Source organism: Cyprinodon tularosa, unplaced genomic scaffold, assembly GCF_016077235.1.
Source record: "Cyprinodon tularosa strain WSP-4 unplaced genomic scaffold, ASM1607723v1 ctg82, whole genome shotgun sequence".
In the NCBI taxonomy this organism is placed as follows: domain Eukaryota; kingdom Metazoa; phylum Chordata; class Actinopteri; order Cyprinodontiformes; family Cyprinodontidae; genus Cyprinodon; species Cyprinodon tularosa.
In genome coordinates this window covers 1111916-1131085 of record NW_024039585.1, presented here as the reverse complement: position 1 = coordinate 1131085, position 19170 = coordinate 1111916, and the positions used below count along the sequence as shown (strand labels likewise).

The 19170-nt window shown below is 39.1% G+C and overlaps 1 protein-coding gene across 3 annotated transcripts in view; it reads right to left on the bottom strand.

Moving 5' to 3' along the window:
* Nucleotides 1–7163: 7163 nt before the first annotated feature.
* Nucleotides 7164–19170, bottom strand: part of ttll7 (tubulin tyrosine ligase-like family, member 7) — a 110648-nt gene continuing 98641 nt past the window's right edge. Inside the window, exons 20-23 of one of the 3 annotated variants that reach the window (XM_038272160.1) lie at nt 16737–16910; nt 15023–15129; nt 10899–11003; nt 8587–8724 (exon numbers count right to left, since the gene is read on the bottom strand). In XM_038272160.1, coding sequence (XP_038128088.1) covers nt 10921–11003; nt 15023–15129; nt 16737–16910 — 364 coding nt within the window. In that variant the 3' untranslated portion in view covers nt 8587–8724; nt 10899–10920. Of the gene's footprint in view, nt 8725–10898; nt 11004–15022; nt 15130–16736; nt 16911–19170 lie in introns of all 3 variants that reach the window. The other 2 variants (XM_038272162.1, XM_038272161.1) reach the window with 2 other exon arrangements.

The following is a 19170-nucleotide window of genomic DNA, read 5'->3' as shown; positions in this document are numbered from 1 at the left end:
AGAAGTTGTTAGTTGTTCTCATTGTGTCATATGAGCAATCTGCAGCCAACATTTTATTGATATAAGTCTTTGACTCTGTGATGCTTATATTTATATGAATCTGGACTTCAAAATACATCCAATTGTGTGGTGCATACGGAGTATTTGGTCTCTAACATCTGCTGGCTTCTCCAGTAGGACACCCCATCATGTCATTTCTCAGCTCATATGTGCAGCAAACTCAGGGGGAGTTTAACACATCCTGCAACCAGAGTAACATACGGCAGTAACTACACTCAGGATAACAGCTATTTGGCTTACTGAGACTGAAACTCCAGGATATCCAGATATTTAGCCGAAAACTTATTTTGAGTTCTCACATTTTTCCACTCTCTGAAATAGGGGCCTAGTAAACAGTTTTTAATAGTTAAAACCAGTCAGTTGTCTTTTAAACTGATCCCTTAGGTCCTAAGAATGGCATTATTACTAGTATCAGTTTTAGTAAGATGCACTAAGGCATTTAACTTGACAGCTGTATCTGACCGCTTCTGCAGCTTTAACTCCTGTTTCAGTGAACACCAATCTTCCTATTGTATTTAGATAATCATTAATGCCTGATCCCTTTTATGAAGTAATGTTTTTGCCTTTCTACATTTAATTGAAACCTTTTCTCCTTTTTTGGAACATCTGCTCATTATTGATGACTTTTTTACTCATTGCACACATGCACATTTTAAAAAAGTGATCATGTGTTAGTGTGTTATAATAAATATACACAAAGCACTGTATTTACTGACAAAGAGAGAAAAAAAAAACAAAGTAAAAAACAGAAATAAAATGTAATTAGCCAACAGGGCGCCTTTGTCTGATCAAAAGACCTTTGCAAGTAACCAGCGTATTTTCTTTGTTTGTCTAGTAGATTTTAAATGCTCACTCAATGAAAATAATTCAGAGTGGCATCTTTAAATTGCTTTTGTTACTGATCTGTTTTTATTATCTGTAATTGCTTTTTGTTTCATCTCTTCAAATGTTTTTTTTTTTTTTTTTTTTTTTATCAATTCAAACAGCTCCTAAAAAACAGAAACGACTTTGGATTACTTGAAATCTTACTTGGGAAGAGACCAAACTATTTATTTGCCTAAACAACTTGCAAAAATGTAAACAAAACAGTCCCTTTGTTGCAGACAAATGCGTTGTACATAACCCAAAACCAAGGGGACATACTAAGCAAAGACCACCCCGGCTTCACTGTGTATGGGCTTATATGTTGGTGTATGTGTCAGTTACTTGTAGGACCCCTGCTGAGTGCAAAGATGTTGTAAACTAGACACCACACATGATGCACTGCAGTGGACATCAGTAAATGTGTTTCCTCTGAGAATACTCAACACCCCGAACATGCAGATTTCAACACAATGAGGCAGACACCAGGCCTGCAAAACTAACAAAACGAAGGTAACCATATGTGAACATGCCATGCACACAATTGGCAATAAAAGAGCAAAGTAAAACTGTCAAAGGTAAGGGAACAATCCGTTTTATTTACAGGATGGATGAGGAATCAGTAGAGAGGAATTAGGACCAGCAGGGTGGATTTCAGAAGCTTGTAAAGCTTTATGGGGTTCATCTGATGCGCAGCTTTGAATCTAAACTAACAGATCCCAGAAGACATCTTGGTCATCGATCCTCTTTGTTGTATTATTAAATCAGACTTAAATGTAATTCATTGGTTTTTAAATAAAAATATATTTTTCACTTATAAAAGGCTTTAATCAGAGATTTCATTCTTATATAACCATCTACCACTACAATGTAAGCTGCAATTCTCTGGCATATGGCTCTATAGGTCTGTGGTTCATCAGGACCAAAACCCTACAAGATACCCATCTGCTACCAGCCTTATCAACAAGGCCCAGAGACCCCCATGACACTGACACTGCCTCTCTCCCTCCCCCGTTCAGGACCTAGTAGCTACACCATTGTAGCATCTCTAGACCTCCTGCGTTACAATAACGGACAGTCTACTGTGTAGATAGTATATGGCTATATACTATATATTGTATATAGTATATTGTTTGTTTTATATTTTAAATAGCTACAGATTCTGTATTCTGTATATATCGAATTTGTCTGCATCATCAAGTCAAATTCCTTGTAAGTGCAAATCTACTTAGCAATAAATCTGCTTCGCATTCTGATTATTCTGATATCGCACAACAATAGACTAAAATGTGTCTTTTCTCTTTATATAGCCAGACTGAATAACAAACATCTGTCAACATTACTTTCAAGTGTTGCCATAAACTCTGAATTATATTCAGGTTTCTAATCTGATTTGTTTTTTAAAACATAAGAATGTGCTTTTATCTGAACTATTACATTTTAGCTCTTGCTGTAGGTTTAGGTTTGTTGCCCTGCTGGATTGTAAACCTCCAGCTCAATCTGAAGTATATTGCAGCCTCTAACAGGCTTTTCTTTGCTAATGTATGCTTTACTGAGCTCAACTCCACCAGCTTTGCTGTTCCTACTGATAAAAAGCTTCCCCACAGTATGATGCTGACAATCCCTATTTTCATTTTAGGAACAGCTTTTTTGTTGTTCCATCGATGACTTCAGGTAAATGAAAATTCTTGCTGTGGATCTCTGTACTTTTATTTAGCAATTACTTCTGATAATTAATGGATAAGCATCAGAGTACAATGGGAATCAATTCAGATGTTTTTGTTCATGCATAAACAAAAATTCATCATGTATTATCTATCTCTTCCATTCTATAATTATGCACTTCCACATACAGTTCCAGTAGAGTATACTCATTTTTGCAGTTGGCCAATAATAAAATGAAAAAAAAAAAATGTTTAGCAGCATAAATACTTTTGCAAGACAACTAGCCATAAAGTTACATCATAGGGATCTGTCTGAGAAGACCTACTGTGGGTAGAACAAACACATACACACACAGTTATTGTCAAATAAAAGTCTAACACAAGCTACATTTGTCTGATAAGAAAGGTCACTTCTGCCACCTGAAAGCAAACAGACCACCACCAGATCCCCTTTTAAAGCTTCACGGGAATGGATAAGGAAGGCAGTTTGGACACCTCACTTTACACTGTCATAATTGCAGAATAAACCACACTGCTCTTTTTTCCCCCCATGTCATTTGAAATAGTGGATTAAGAGCAGATATGAAGCCTGGCCATCTGCGTTTTGAACCAGAGTGTGCTTCCTTATCTCATCTCAACAAACCACCTCTCACACAGCTCCCAGTGGCCTTTTTTACTTTCCAAGCCTAAGAGGTTGCTCGGCTTAGGGCCCTGAAACTGGGTCATTTGGGTGTTGCTGGACACTGTGAGCAAAGCTGCCCAGACCACACACAAGTAAGGAAGAGAGGCTTGGAGCAATTGGTTGGATAGGCAGTGTGACAAGTAGGAAGGGTAGAATTCAACAGTGCACTCCTGTCGACGGCGGAGATACTTTTGGACAGTATAACAGAATTGCGGCACCAAACGGTCACCGTCTGGGCTCTCATCTGGTTTCAGGAGCCAAGGCAAAGGCCAGAGGGCTCAGAGGTCAGGCCCAGCAGCTCCTCTGCTGACGGAAAAGTGGTCGAAACTGTACAGGATGCTGCAGTTGTAGGTCTAAATAAAACAGACATTGCTTTTCTTCACAAATACACACGTAGTCAAGCACAGGGGCCACGGTTGGGGTCAAAATGAAACGAGAAAGACTGTCTGGGTACACACTCTCATTACAGTGGCGAGTGACAGGTCAGGAGTATCGCCTGTCCGCAGGGGCTTTCACCATGAAATGTGATAGAGCTCTGAAGCTAAACCAAAAAGCCTCAAAGCAGCTCAAGTAATGGAAATCGGGTGGACAGGAAGTTTTTTAAAATATCATTGTTCTGCAGGACATATGTGTTATAATTAGCGCTACTTGACACTCCCTGTTAAAGTAAAAAAATCTTACCATGCATTAAATGCAGCATTAAATGTTAAAGAAAAAGCTATACACATGCCCCCAGTTAAGGGGTTTCTCGGTGATTTAAAAGCATTTGAACGAGTTTAAGATGCCAGAAAAGAAAAGAAAAAAAAAAAAAACAAAGACAGAAATATATAAATAAAAAAAATGTTGAGAACTGTAAATCAAACCAATTTCCTCTTATAATTAATTATATCTTTCTGTCTAAAATCATAGGTTTTGTCAGTTTTCATGTAAGGGAGAGAAACAAAAAAAAACAATCTGTCTTTTTCTTTTCTTCTGGAAATACAGTAGGGGTGTGTCAGCGTCTGTTTGATGGCTGGCATCTGGACGCCAGAGTGTCAGTTCTTTACTGCAGGGAATGAGGGTCAGAGTAAGAAAGTCAGCGCTGTAAACCTCATGTCACAGCCAGACAGCATGTTGTTGTAGAGGGGAGGACCACACCAGTGTCCAGGAAAATTCTAAATGATTGTAGAGTTCTACTTGAGGTAGATTTATACCACATTTGAAAATGTCGCAGCTCAGCAACTCATTATCTGTTTAGCTGGCAAATCCAAGGCGGTTGTGTAGTATTGCATAGACATGGAAAATTGCTCAAATCTTGAGGGCCATGAAAATATATGCCCTCCTCTTGGATAAGATACCATGTTTAGGCAGGGGGGGATTTACTATTAGGCAATACTAGGCAGATACCTAGGGCCCCAAGTTCCTAGGGGCCCCATAATACTCTGTTTACATGTATGGTTAATACAACTATTCCTTATTTGTGCACATTAATAATGTTTTTGATAAAAAATCCTTTCACTAAAATGCGATCAGGATGTCTTTGGCATTTTAGTGAAAAAAAATCCATCAGAACGGGGCTGTGCAGTGACTCAGTGGGTAGCACTGCTGCCTTGCAGCTAGAAGGTTTCAGGTGCGATTCCTGGTCGGGGGTCTTTCTGCATGGAATTTGCATGTTCTCCCTCAGCATGCATGGGTTCTCTCTGGGTACTCCAGCTTCCTCCCACAGTCCAAAAAAAATACTGTGCGGTTAATTGGTTTCTCAAAATTCTCCTTAAAAGGAAAATAGAAAGAGAAAAAGAAGAGAGGGACAAACATAGAGCAAATAATTTATGTTTATTCTATTAAAATGTCTGTATAGTGGGTCGATTTTAATGTGTTCTCATTTCAGAGGGCCCTCTGCCTGTCTTTGCCTTGGGCCCCAGATTTCCTAACTCCGCCCCTGGCTGCAGCTTTGGGTTACACAGATAGAGTGAAGATATAGTTAAATATGCACTAATCTAATGGTACACTGGCATTCTACTTACCTTGCACTTCACACTTATTGAAGGATGTGTAAAAAAGAAAAAAGATAAATATTTACCGGATTACCAGACTAATACAGAACATTTATAGAGTAATTAGCATTATTGTTTTTTTGTTTTTTTTTTAATAAATCATTTTTTAGTAATCCATGATTTTTCCAATATTTCTTCAATATGAATATTAAATCTGACATAGGTCAGTTTTTTTGCTTTTTTTAAGACCAGTGAACATGTAATTTGAATATTTGTTAAATTGTTATTCAGATATATTTACCTCTGCTGTTTTTTATTTCTTGAAGTTTTAATAAAGATACAATTGTACTCATCTCTATTCAGATGTTTTTTGTGACCATGACTAAACGAAAAATACTCAACATTAGCAAAAACCTGGTTGTATAAGTGTGCATCCCTTTAAATTAAGGTTTTGTTTAACATTAAGAGTCAGTCTTTATGTATCAAAGGTTGTCAGCATTCAAAAATCTAATGTTCACAATCTTTGTTTACGTATATATATATATATATACATGTATTACTTTAAACTAAAGCATTTCATTATTTATTTATCCAAGACATTCTTGTGTCTGTAATTGATGCTAGTATTGATCCATCAATTCCTCTTTAATGAGAGTGTAAATACATCAAAACACAGAACTCACTTTCTCTTAGACAAGCTTCAAAATCAGTGACCACAGCAAAACATTCTATAAGGCTGATGTGGTGTCACTATATTTCAAGCTTTTGGGTAAAAACAAGTGTGGAGGTCACAGTAATTAGTTCAAAGACTGAATATCAATAATATTTTAAAAACTAAAAGAGATTAATTAGTTTTAATCAACATCTACTAACATCTACTGTAAAATCTTTGTATTATTAAGGCTTGTATTCTTATATTCCACAGGTAATTGGGTTCCTGTGACTTCCTTTTTTAAACAAACATCGGGCCATATGCTGTTAAATTCTGTTTATCATCTTTATTCAGTACCGTACTTTACATACTTTCTTAAGCTCCATTCTGGTTAATTTGTCCTGTCCTCTGTCTAAGCTGTACGACATAATTATTTGACTCACCTTTGTCTAATGTCACCTCCACTATTTCCTGTGTATTCAAGCTCACTGGCTTTAACATTTCTTTTGGGGATTCTGCAATGTAACTCGTTGCCTCATTCTCTGCTCAAATTCCTACCTTATTTCTCAGCATGATCCTCCTGCGTTTTACTTGTAATTTCTCTTTCTTTTTGTCAGGTTTATTCAATGATGATTATAAAATGAATGCATGTGCATATAGAACATTAAAGAAATGAGATGCTTAACTTTGTTTACTGCAAACTGTCATGCAACTTTGGTAGAAAACTGCTCATGTTTGTGCAAGGATAATCAGTTATCAGGAGACCGCTCTATTCTGTGATTCAATCAAGAGGAGCATTTTGTCCTATGACCTGATCAATTGCCTTGTCAGAAGAACACTGTTCTGTAGCCCACCACATGTGTTATGATCTGCTAATAAAAGGCTTCTGCTGAGGACACCCACCAGAGAGCTGATGTGGCTGAACATGGCTCTCTCCTCCTGCAGGAGCCAAAAAACCCTATTCTGTGCGGACTCAGTTTATTTATTATGAACCTACAATTTTGAACGTAACACTTTTTTTTAGTTATCACTCTCCAAAAAATCAGCAGAAGTCACATTTAAATGCAAAATTCCTATTTTAAAAAAGCAGTATACCAGAGCATGAACTTCATTAAACATTTTATTGCTATGTAAAAATAAAACATAAATAATCCCGGTACATCCAATGAAAACATTCTTCTTAAAGAAAAAAAAAAAAAAAAGCTAAATAAATTTTGCAAAATAAAGAAAAAAAGTTAACATCATGGGGGAAAAAATAGGGACACTGAATGTTTTTTTAGTTTTAGCACAGCATTGCTGCTACATTACAGACAGGTTGAAATAGTAAAAAATATGTATACTGCACTGTTTTGTAAAGACTATTGTTTTCTTAACTCATGTTGACGTTAGAATCCTATTTAAACGTATCTATCTATCAAAATAAAAGCATAGCTATGAGATGCTGCACTGGGCAAAGTCATTAGCTTAAAATAAAATCCAACATACTGTCCTAACAATCCATAAAATATCTGGTGTATATCTACAGTGCATTGTTGACCATGGCAGCAGCTTCTTCCAGGATAAATCCCTGCTGTTATAATGCAGTAAGTGGGAGCTGATGAGCCGACTCACTCAGCAGGCTGAGCAATCTTGTGATGCACATCCTTCTCCTCCTTAAAACATCAGCAAATGTGAAAGTGAAGTGTCCTCCCCATGACAGCACAATAATTAATGACAAAAACTTTTCATATTCCAAACGCAGCTCTTCTATGGTTTTAAAGAGACTAAAGTCTAAGCATGCATTCTCTACAAGTGTGAAGTTGCTTTCGTTTTCTGTGACAAATTGCAAAGTGCATATCAGAGCTAGTTGGTGCTCTTGGAGAGGTTTGGCTCTTCAAGCTGTGACTTTAAAGCCAGCTTGTGTTCCAGGAGGCAAACAAGGCTTGGCTCACTACACTCACATTCAGAACGCTTAAATTGGGCTGCACTTAATAGAGACACAAATAGAAACAAAACATGTTAGCATTCAAAACACTTAAAAGTTATCTGTGCATCACCTCGTACCCATATTTCGTAAATTGAGTTGCATGATAAAGAAAATATAGTGACTTTACTTAAACCATTAGCTGTAAGTTCTAAAATAAATTATAATCTAAACACAAAAATAACAGTACTAATTAGGGATAGCTAAGCTTTTTACTCCCATATTCAAATGAAGCAAAGCTTTGTTAATGTTATTCCCAGGCTGCAATCTGCAGCAGCGCTCACTGCAATTGTGAAATAACTTAAAATTAAATAGTTACATAAATAAATAAACAAAACTTGCATTGTTTTGTCGTTAATTCCTTCTTTTACAGTACCATGACTTGAAACTGTACAGTGAAATATAATACAGCAGTTACAATGAAGACAGAGAAGTGAAGCCACTCTCTGGTGTTACTGGTGTTGAAAGGAGGGATGGAGGGAATGGTTAGCTGGTTTCAACAAGACAGACTACATAAAACGCTCTACAGTAATCCCAGTCGTTCAGCCTTTCTATATTCCTTTTCCACAAGGCGATTTGGATGAGTTGAGGCCCCACCCAGTGTCCAAAGCTGCCTTGATTTCACATCTATACTGGGGTTACTAAGATCTGAGTTTGGCTTGGGTGGGAGTCATCAAAGAAGTGTGAGGTGAGGAGGAAGTTGAGGTTAAAAGGCGAGGTTTCTGCAGCCAGGCTTGCCATGATGACCTCAGAAGTGGTCCATTCTGGCGGTGAAAAGGCTGCGGGAGCGTGGCATGGCCGAGGAGACGCGGCCAAAGCTGGACGAAGGCCACTTCATGATGAACTGGGAGGTCACTGGCAGCAGGTACCTGGACAGACGGACACGAACGAGGGATGGAGGGATTAGGGGGGAAAGGATGAACATAATGAGAGGATTAGTCCTGCAAAGGTCACAATTTAGAGGTTGGGGCGCTTTGGTAGGCATAGAGAAGGCATATTGCCCACTTCATATATTGATTCAACCATTTATAGCCATCTTCATTTGCTCAGGTTGATTTTAATAATGGTTGGGTGATGTCAGGATATAATGGCACCCTTCAACTTTGAAGAAGAGAAATGGAAAATCTGGAACTTAAAGACTGAAGTCTATATTATTAAAGGCATTTCTTGAAGAAAAACTAGGAAAATATACCATTGCCAAGGTATTTGGTTTGTCTTCAAAAATACCCAGTGGAGATGAATTACATTTTCATTTACAGTGCAGTGAAACTGTATATGTAAATAAAGAGATCATATCTCTCCTATCATAGCTTCTCTTCATTGGCTTCCTGTTAAATCCATTAAATGGCCAAGCTCCATCGAGAGCAGGTAATTTCAGATGATGATAATATATTATAATGAAATAATGTAAAAATTTGGGCCAATATTGACTGATAGCTCCTGTTTGGCTGTGACACCATCCTGGAGAGAAATATCAGCTGTGCTGCTGTCATCAACACCTTTGTTTATAGATGTTGGAGATCGGCCTGTTTTTCAGTGTAGTCCTGTTTCTCTGACTGGCTGGATGCGCTCTCTTCATCCTCTGACATGGTATCTGGCTCGGAGCTTGTCCGCCATGCTGTGTGTTTCCTGAACGGGGCTGCCTTTTACAGTTGCCTTTTGTATCTCTGCTTCTGTCTCCTTGAAACCCAGTTGGCATCGGCAGATGGCCGCTCACACTGAGCCTGGTTCTGCTGGAGGTTTCTTCCTGTTAAAAGGGAGTTTTTCCTCTCCACTGTCGCTACAAGCATGCTTAGTGTGAGGGAATGCATTTGAGTCAATGAGTCGATGCAATCAACTGGTTTTCCTTAAATAGAAAACTTTGAATCAATTTGACTGTATGATCTGGTGAACTGTAAAGTGCTTTGAGATGTGTTGTAAATTGGCATTGTATAAATAAACTGAATTGAAATAAATATCGATTTCCTTATCAAGGAAAATGAATATATCCAAACCAAATCAACCCTATACAAAAAGGCTATTTGTCTGGTAATAATATAACTGGTTTCAAAAAAAGCAATCAAGCATTTACAAAGACTAAAAGGCATTTCTCTTAAATCCTTTTAGTTGAATTATGGCAATACATTTTTTTTTACAGAGATACTCTTACAGATTTATTTATTTTTTCTAATAAAGGGACTGTCTGAAAGTTCAAGATCTTACTACAGAATTTGATTTAATTCATGTTACCTCTGACCCAAGTGTGCTTGGATAAGTGTTTTGAGGGTCATACAGATAGAGCACTGGTGTGTTTTTTATTTTTTATTTTGTTAAGCAGTGGTTTTAGAGTTCAAGCTCTTAAATTGATGCAGTTTTTTCTCAGTGTTATTTTCATTGTTCAAACATAAACACTGATTGTAACTGAGGTGTCTGGTTTGTTTGTGTCTTACTGGGAAAATCCTTGATGCACATATGGATTAGTTCTTTCAGCAGGCCAGAAATTTTCTGGATAATTTCACTGCTGCTCCAGTATCTCACCATTTATTAACAAAAGCTCTTCCTATGTTCAAAGCAAAGCCTTAGAAATCCTCTTGTAACCTTTTCCAGACTGATAAATGTCAAAGGCTTTGTTTCTCATCTGTGCTTGAATTTCTTTAGATGTTTTGCTTTTGGATCTGGTTAATATCAGCTTATTTCATTTACAAAAAAAGTAATCATCACTTGATATAGGTTATCTGATATAAAAACAAATGCTGCCGAAACATGAAACATATGGAAGAAATCTTTAAGGAACAAATTATATTTTACAGTTGTGTACTGCAAGGTTTTGCTTTTGGTGTTAAAAAATTTTCAGTATCTTAAATAAAAAAAAAAAAATCCTACATATAGACTATGTCATGGTAAGAGAGCACACTTCTGCAGCGAGATCAAAACAGCTGTTTTGATTATGCATGTAGGAGTATTAAACTGAGATCCTATGCTGTCTTTCAGTGCAGTCTATTTTCTATTTTTTCCATAATTTGACCCTTAAAGTTTCTAGTATCAAGAGCAGAAAAATCCTCACCTATCGTTCCGAGGCACAGACGTCAGTACCTTTCTAAGACTTTTCTATGACACCTTCCACCGAGACAGAGCAGTGAGGCAGCTCCTGCTAACAGCGTTCCAGTACCTGAGAATGAGACCAGTGTCAGGTTGAGATAGAGCCAAGGAGTTCTGGGGGCGGGGAGGAGGGGGCGCAGGTTATGGAACCTTCTACCATCTGACTTTGTTACTTTAAATGAGTCTCCTGCGGCAGTCAGATCAATGTCAAATAAGGTGATCAGATCCTGAGCAAGGTTAACTGAAGCTTAAGCAAATATTGCCGTAACTTGCTTAAAACACTTGAGATGGGAAGTTTTAAAAAATTCTTTCCCTCCGTTCAGTATTAGCAGTGATTTAAATTTACGAGCCTCTCCAGAAGACTTATATCAATAAATTATACATTCAGTGACCCTATTTTTTACATCTTCAGAGAGGATCTTTATTTAATAAAAAATACATTTAATGCTCATTTAGTTAAACAAGTACAATGGTCACAAGAAGAGTTCCCTGTGGAAGTGTTTAAGAAGTGACAATCTAATCAAAAGGAACCCACTGGGGCTGAGGATTAAAGCAGAGGAATAATATCTTCTTTAAAGCATGTGTAGCGATAGCACATTTTTCTCTGACAGCTCTCGGTTCTTGTGAAATAGCTCTTGGACAAATTAACTGAGCAGCTTCTCCCAAAGTCGACTGGATAGAATAAGAATAAGAGGAAGAAGAGGAGGGGGGAAAAAAAAGAAAAATGTCGCTGAGGGCATTCATTTCAACACAGCCTCAAACCCAAGAGAGTTAGAAGAGGATTCATATTAAATTGATTTAGTCCAATGAGAGTGTCCTTGAAATAGCTTCAAGTGGCTTGTGTGGATTCCTCAAGCACATGGTCTTCGTCAATGCCCAGACCTGGTGAACAATTGCTCAGTGTGACACTTGTTCTTAAAGTTCTCCACTCAAGCCCCGGAGAGGTGGGCAAGCTCTGCTTTTAGCCTTTCATATATCTATTTAGTATGTGTCCTAAGCTGCATTTTTAACCTGTGATAAATTATTTCATACCGAGATTTAAATGTCAATGGAATTTTTGAATCTTTGGTTTTTATCTTCCCTCAGCTCCACATATTCTGTCGCGTTACTCACTTCAGGAAGGAAGGAAGGAAGGAAGGAAGGAAGGAAAGAAGGAAAGAAGGAAAGAAAGAAAGAAAGAAAGAAAGAATATTGAAGATCTATGTGAGGCTGAGTGTGTGTTCAATGCAGATCCTCTGGAATTCACTTTGAGAATATTCAGCTTATAAAAAGAATCATTCTGTCTGTGCTGAGATGTAGGGAAGGCAGGCGGGCGGGGTGCTTCTCACGTCCGCACTGCTGTCTCTGCAGGCTACATTTAATTGGACCCTCATTCAGCATCTTCCAGGTCTGTCCTCGTTTTGATCAGGAAGAGGGTCTTGGCTACTACATATGCACTCAAAAAACAGTTGGGGAGGCTTGTCCATGCACTTGTGCCTATGTTTGAATCCATCACGGAGACAGATGAGCATGATCGGTTGATGCAAGATACCACATCTCCTGACAGGCCAGTCTAGTCATCTGCTGAGAGGTAACTGCCACAGTGAATTAGGAGAAGACCAGCGAAAACAAAATACTGTGACTAAGGATAGAGGAGGCGACTCCAACGATAGCTGATGTAATCATAAACCAAGAGGCATAAAGAGGCTTGAAGGTTATCGCTGCCTACTTTGAGCTTGACACCTCAATTAGCTCCAATTACTGTCACACTGTTCAGACAAATGAAAGTTAATAGAATTTGAGAACTTTTGTCATGATGAGAAAATTGTCTTTTGGTATTGGCAGCAATTCAAGGCTTAACAAGAAAGTCGTTAGTAAGGCTATTTGGCTACTTCCTCTCATCAGCCCACACAGGCCCACTGAGGGTCCTCCAGCTCATGAGGCTTTTGACACACTTGATCAGAGCTCTTCACAGAAAAGGGGTCTGTTTGAATTGAGAAAAGCAGGTGTGGCCATTGATGGAAACCCGAGGACCCCAACTAATAGACAAACCTTGACCCACACCGGATGCTGAAAACGGGAGAGCTTATCTGTTTGCCGCAGATTGGATACATGTGAGGAAGGACAGAAGTAATCCCAGAGTCTACTACACCCAGGAAAAGTTTAAATTCCATTTGGACTAACAGCCAAACGGTTTGGTCATACTGTAAAGCAACAGTAAAAATCTATATTCAAGTTTAGCTCAGGTTGTGTGATCAGGTCACCGTCTAGGAGGAACGTGAACCCCAACATCCCGGTCTCCGACATTAGCTTGTTTCTTCTAATCGACTCAGACTAGCTTCACTGTCTCCTCTGACAAAAAGCAGACCTACACCATGACGCTGCGTCCACCATCTATTGTATCTGGGAGTTCAGATTAATGTTGCAGCTTCACATTATAACACCTGGCCAGAGGTCTGTTTTTTAATGTAAGTAAAATAAGGCATCACATTTCATCATTCTAAGTCGCAGTTTATGCTGCTTTCCATTGGCCTTGGATCTGGCAAGTCAGAGTGAAGAAATCCCCAAGTTGAAAGGGTCCCAGTCACTCATGCTCCACATTGTTTGTATAAAGTCAGTGTTACAACCATAACAATGGCAAAAGCAGTGTTCTATGTGGTATTTTGTGCCTATAAACAATTAAAGTAATGTTGATTGAACATTAGCAGCTGTCATAAGAACTCTGATGTTCTGATCTTTGCATTTTGAGAGGAATCTCAACCTTTACTAGAGAGCAGTAATAGTTGCTCCCCATCATCCAAACTATTTTCATTGATGCATAACTTTGCTATGGTTTGGTTTAAACTTTTAAGTTATTGAATAAAAGAAAATGATACAAATGCTGCCCTTGGAATGAATGTGACTGTTTACCTCAGAGATTTAAATCCCTGCTTCCTGTTGCTGAAAGTTAGGCATGAAAAAAGGGCCTCTAAGAAGACCAACTAACTAACAAGGTTAATGCCTTGCAAGGTAAATTACTGCTTTATTTGTGTATTATCATGTTTTAGCAGGAAAAGATGAAAGACGATTCATGTTGATATAAAAAAAGCACTGTTGTCCCTTTTCTATCTTCTCCAGAACAACCTTTTAGAAGGTTCAGAACCCCAACTCAGATTAACATGATGTGATTAGTGCTTGGTTATTTATGTCTGTGGCTTAATTTGTGTAAATTTCAATGTAAAAGCAGCGTGAGCCCTTATAATCCATACTTTCTACAGAAGAACATGAGGGAAAATATGGTTTCAGAGCTCTTATATGGACACCACTTGATCTTTTGGACGTAAAACAGCTCAAGAGGTCTATTTGAGTTTCTAGAGAGAAGAATCACTGTTGGCTCATGGCAAAGGACATCAAGCATGCACACCAATACACTCTCACATCCACATAGTTAAGCCTGTCATGTTATGCATATGCATAGATGAGAAAATAAAATCCTTATTGCTTCTCAGCCATTTCAAGTGGTGGCAGTGACTTGTGTGCGGCCCTTTGCATGCCTGATGGAGAGATGGAAACCACTTGTGCTGTAGAACTCCAAACCACACGGTGTAAACCAAACTTTTTTTTCCCCTGTCATCCTGTGACAAGAAGAAAGTGGTGCTCGGGTTGATCATGGCATGAATGCTTTGCAGGTGAAGCTCTCAGTTCCCACTGAGGCACTTATCCATACTCAGGCTACAGTAGAATGCTCGTGATTAAAGCATTGTGTGAAAGAGGAGGCGGCACTTCAGTGATATGCTGCAAACGGGCAGAATGTTTGCAGTGTTGACCAAAAGTGCTCCAAACAGTCTGAATGTGATTTCTTCTCCTTTTTAATCCTTTGGAATACTTTCTAAAGTTTTAAGTAATGAGAGCAATAATAATCATGCTGTTATAATCTCAATATGGCCGTTTTTATGCTAGTAAAAGAAGAAGGACATCATGCCAGACCGTTGGTTCTGCAGCCAAAGCAACCATCTTCGGGCAAGTTGGATCAGGCCTTTAATTCAACTGGTGAGGTGGTGGCACCAAAAGAAAGCAGTGAGAGAAGACATTGTTACACGATGGAGGGGGGGAACTAAAACAAGCAGAGACCTGAGTTGAGGGGCGAAGAGACGGAAGAAGAGGAGGTAGAGGAAGCGGCAGCAACAGCAGCAGGAGGGGAGCCATGGGTGGAGGTTGGTCCAGTAGCGAATGGAAAGCTTTTTTATACAGAGATATATAGACAGAGGAAATAAGGAGAGACAGACATATGCAAGCTTAAAGCTATCCGAAAGGATACCTTCAGCAAACTTGTGGTTCTGAGCATGATCAGATTAAATTGCAAACATCTTTGCATTCACATACTCGAAAAACTGTAGAGCAAACTGCAAAACGTCACAAGAGATAAAGCATAAAAACACCACATGCCGTTTAACAGCTACGATTTTTTTTAACAGTAGAAGCAATGTGATAGCTTGTTAAAATATGTGCAGGGCTTATGAATCATGTAAAGAGAGGCCGCAGGAAAAAAAAAAAAAAAGCTCTCTTTCGTAAGGTCATTTGCTGCTCAGACTCATCTGGGCTCTAATTGAATTAAGAAGGCCTCCAGGGGCCGCGGGCTAACCTGAGCGCTAATCTGTGGGCCATTATTTGCTGTTAACGGCACGCTCCCTCTCTCTCGCTGCTCCCAACTCGGCTGACGGGGCCCGTCACACAGCATGTGTGATTTAAAAGTTCACTCATTTCAAACCTGAGCTGCTGTCCCCTGTGGCGATCCGTGTTAAAAATAGAAGGAGGCTGATTTTTGCTTGTTTGTTTTATCGGGGGCTGCATGAAGAAGATGATGGCTGCGAGGCTTCGGAGAGGGGGGTGGGGGAAGTGGAAATGTTGCCTGAAAGAGGTTTAATGATGATAGCTGTATCGCAGTGCTGTGTTTGTCAGTGCTTTCTAAAGGGAATTTATTACTTGGCAGTTGTGGAGTTTTCGACCGCTTTAATTAACACTCCACTTTGACCTAAATATCAGATTAAAATACCAAAATAAATATTCATCAAGGTTGTTGTCTTTACACATGTTTAGCACTGTGGCGTTCTCCCTTCATTGCCTCTGTGTTGTGTTTATTATGTGATTTATTTTTTACATGCTTTTCAGCCAAAGTATTAAAACCACCTGCAAGATTCAGGCTAATGAGCAGGGTATCTGTGAATTGTCTTGTGATGTCATGTTTTGGATTGTGCAGTGGGGCTAAATACACGGAACTAACATCACTTTGTTGTACAATCACTGCTGTTAACATGAACTGTCTTTTTGATTTGTGATAGCTTCCCAATGTGCTAAGTATAGTTTCATTAATTTTGCATGTACTTATTTCATGTTCAGCCTCAGCATTGCACTTCATTCACCTGCAAACTGAACACATTGATCTTTAAAAGATAGAGTTCAGTATGTTGAACCAATCTGACTGTATGATGTATGTAAAGTGCCTGATAAGAGCATCTTATTACAAGGTTTCAATTTCTGCTACATGGATTGTTTTTATGGGAGGTTTTAACAAAAGCTTTCTGCCAGATTTAAGAGCCTGATTAACAGTTATCTTACCAACAGATTTTTCCAACAGACTCTATAAACTGGGCAACAAAGATAAACCTGGTTGGCTTTAAAACAGTGAATACTAATTTCAACCCTACATGTGTTGCACAGACATGGGGGACTGAATGACTCATATTGTTTCCTGGGATGTTTTCCAAATCTTCATGGCAGCAGAAACATCCACAATGACTTTGAAAAGTACAAATGAGAGATAAAAACATTTGAAAGCCCTATTTACCTTGTGTCGTCCCATTCAGGACTGAGTCCCGTCAAAGAGCCACGTGACTCTGAGACAAACTTGTAAACGACCAACAGGCAGTCTCGGCACAGCTGGACGAGTCGGCGGCAGCACTGCAGCTCCTGGGGTGAAACCAACTCACTGCTTTTACTAAAGATGGCCTCCCACGATGAGCTGGAGAGGAAAACTCAGAGTTAGGACACAAGAAACAAACATCACGCTTATAAGTCATTGTTGTATGTTATATGATTTCACATATTCGTGTTCTTGCTGTAGATGAGTACAAACGCATCTGCATAAACTCTAAAAATCAACAAAAACGTGTAAAAACCCGGAGGAGAAATGAAACAAATCCAAGTACAGTTAACCCTGCTAACAATCCGGGACATACCCCTGACTGTGAGAGACTTTCAGCAACTGAGACAGACAACCCCAGGGGGCAGTTTTCATGTCTTCTCTTTTAGCTCCTTGGGAGGTGGGACGTGCTTCCTCTGAAAGGCCTCAAAACTGTGTGCATTTCCATTCTCCTCCTCCTAAGTCCTTCTTAAAAGCCTGTTGAATTCATTTCCCACAATAGCTGCTGGGTCGTTTGATTTTTGTTAAGTCCCTCAGATAAAATATCAAACAAGAGACAGAGAGGAGCAAGGAGGAGGTCTTCACCCTGGATTTAAGAGGGGTGCTTTTGGAGCGGTAACCGCCTCACTGTCTCTGCATGATACGGAGCCCCCTGTTGGGTTTATCCATGTTAGGGCGTGCCTGGATGAAGGTAGGGGGGCAGGCAATAGGCTAGAGAGCTGCCTGGATCACCAGGGCCATGCTGTGATCAGACAAAGACAAAACTGGGGGAGATTCAGCCTTGGATAAGCTAATCTCTGCAGGCTAATATCCCTCCACCCAATCCCTGCCATTGCAAACAAAGTCTCCTTTTAATCACTTTCCAAATTCTCCCAGTCACTAAGTCAGTCTTTTTCTCCATCTTCACTTATCCACCACTCCATCTTTGTCACCTGCTTGCTCCCCTCCACCCTCACCCTCAATTAGTACTCTGAAGGAAGCAGGAGAGCAGAGTGGAGAGCTGTGAAAGGCAACTCGAGTTACCCCCCTGAGCCCTCTGTGCCAGGGGGAACACGCCACCGAACAACTGAATTGTAAAGAATATGAGGAGGAGGAGACATGAGAAGGTCACACCTTTATCCCAAAGGAGACGAAAAGCCAGCAGTTGGGCAGCTGTCTATATATCAGGGAGGCATTTTTGAGTCTGGGTTCAAGATGATTAAAACTGCTCTAAAGCCTCTTTGTTAAGAAAAAAAAAGTTAGTTAGCGTAAAGTTAGTGTTGAGAAAACAACAACTGGAAGATAAAACGTGTTAAAAAGGGGAAGCACTATTTTAATTTATGTAAATACTGTTTTAATAAAATAAACTACAAGAAAACTTCAAAGTTTATGATGACAGTTGAACCTAAGAGGCCTTTTTTTTATTCATAGCCAATTCCATCCCTCCTCTTCTCTCTCTTCCTGCTCTCACCTGTGAATAAGCCCTGATTAGGTGGGGAAAGTGCAGCGGGGTCTGCTCAATCTGTCACTCACTCTACATCTCCATCTTTCAGCCAGCATTTTCTTTCTTAAGTCACACTGACTGGAAATGCCAAATTGTCCCTGCTGTCAGTATAAACTAGTTTATTGATGAATGGAGGGCATGGGGAACATTTGTGGCGTATGAGCCTCTAGACATGGAGATGAAGGAGAGGTGCAATGAATAAAGTGGTAATTGCTAGGAGTGCAGACACTTGTTCTGTTGACTGCAAGGGATTAGAATCCACTCATGGGTTTTGATATTTGCTCTCTTTTTCTTTTTGTTGCATCTTCAAACTAAATAACAGAGTATACACCCTTTCGGGATAATATCACAAACAGTTTATATCATATCTACAAAAAAATGAAACAGGCGCTTTTTGTAATGCATAGGTTAAAGTTTAATTTTTTAAGCACTTCAGGATTCTCTGTTTTCTTTTAATATTAATAGAATGTGACACAGGAAATCTTTTCTCTCATTCACTATAAAATTGGGTAAATCAAGAGAATGTGCAGTTTGGGTTATGAGGGATCTTCAGACTTTTAAGAGGCAATTTGTAAATAAAGAACAAGAAAATACATAGTCGTCTAAATGAACTCAGATCTGCTTATCTGAAGCCAGAGTGTGTTTTAAAAGTTTTGAAAAACCTGAGATGTAAAAAGGTATCCAAAACTCACTGCAAAACTGGAATTTTAAGGACTACTGTAAATCTCCATAACAACTATTCCTCACCATTTGCATGCCAAGAAAAAGCTTTTTCTGTCTTACCATGCCAAATGTGCTGAGTTTTTAAAATGCAACTTTAATTCCAATTCAAACTGTTTGCTTTAAAAGGTGAGTGTAGAGTGAAACAAAGGATGG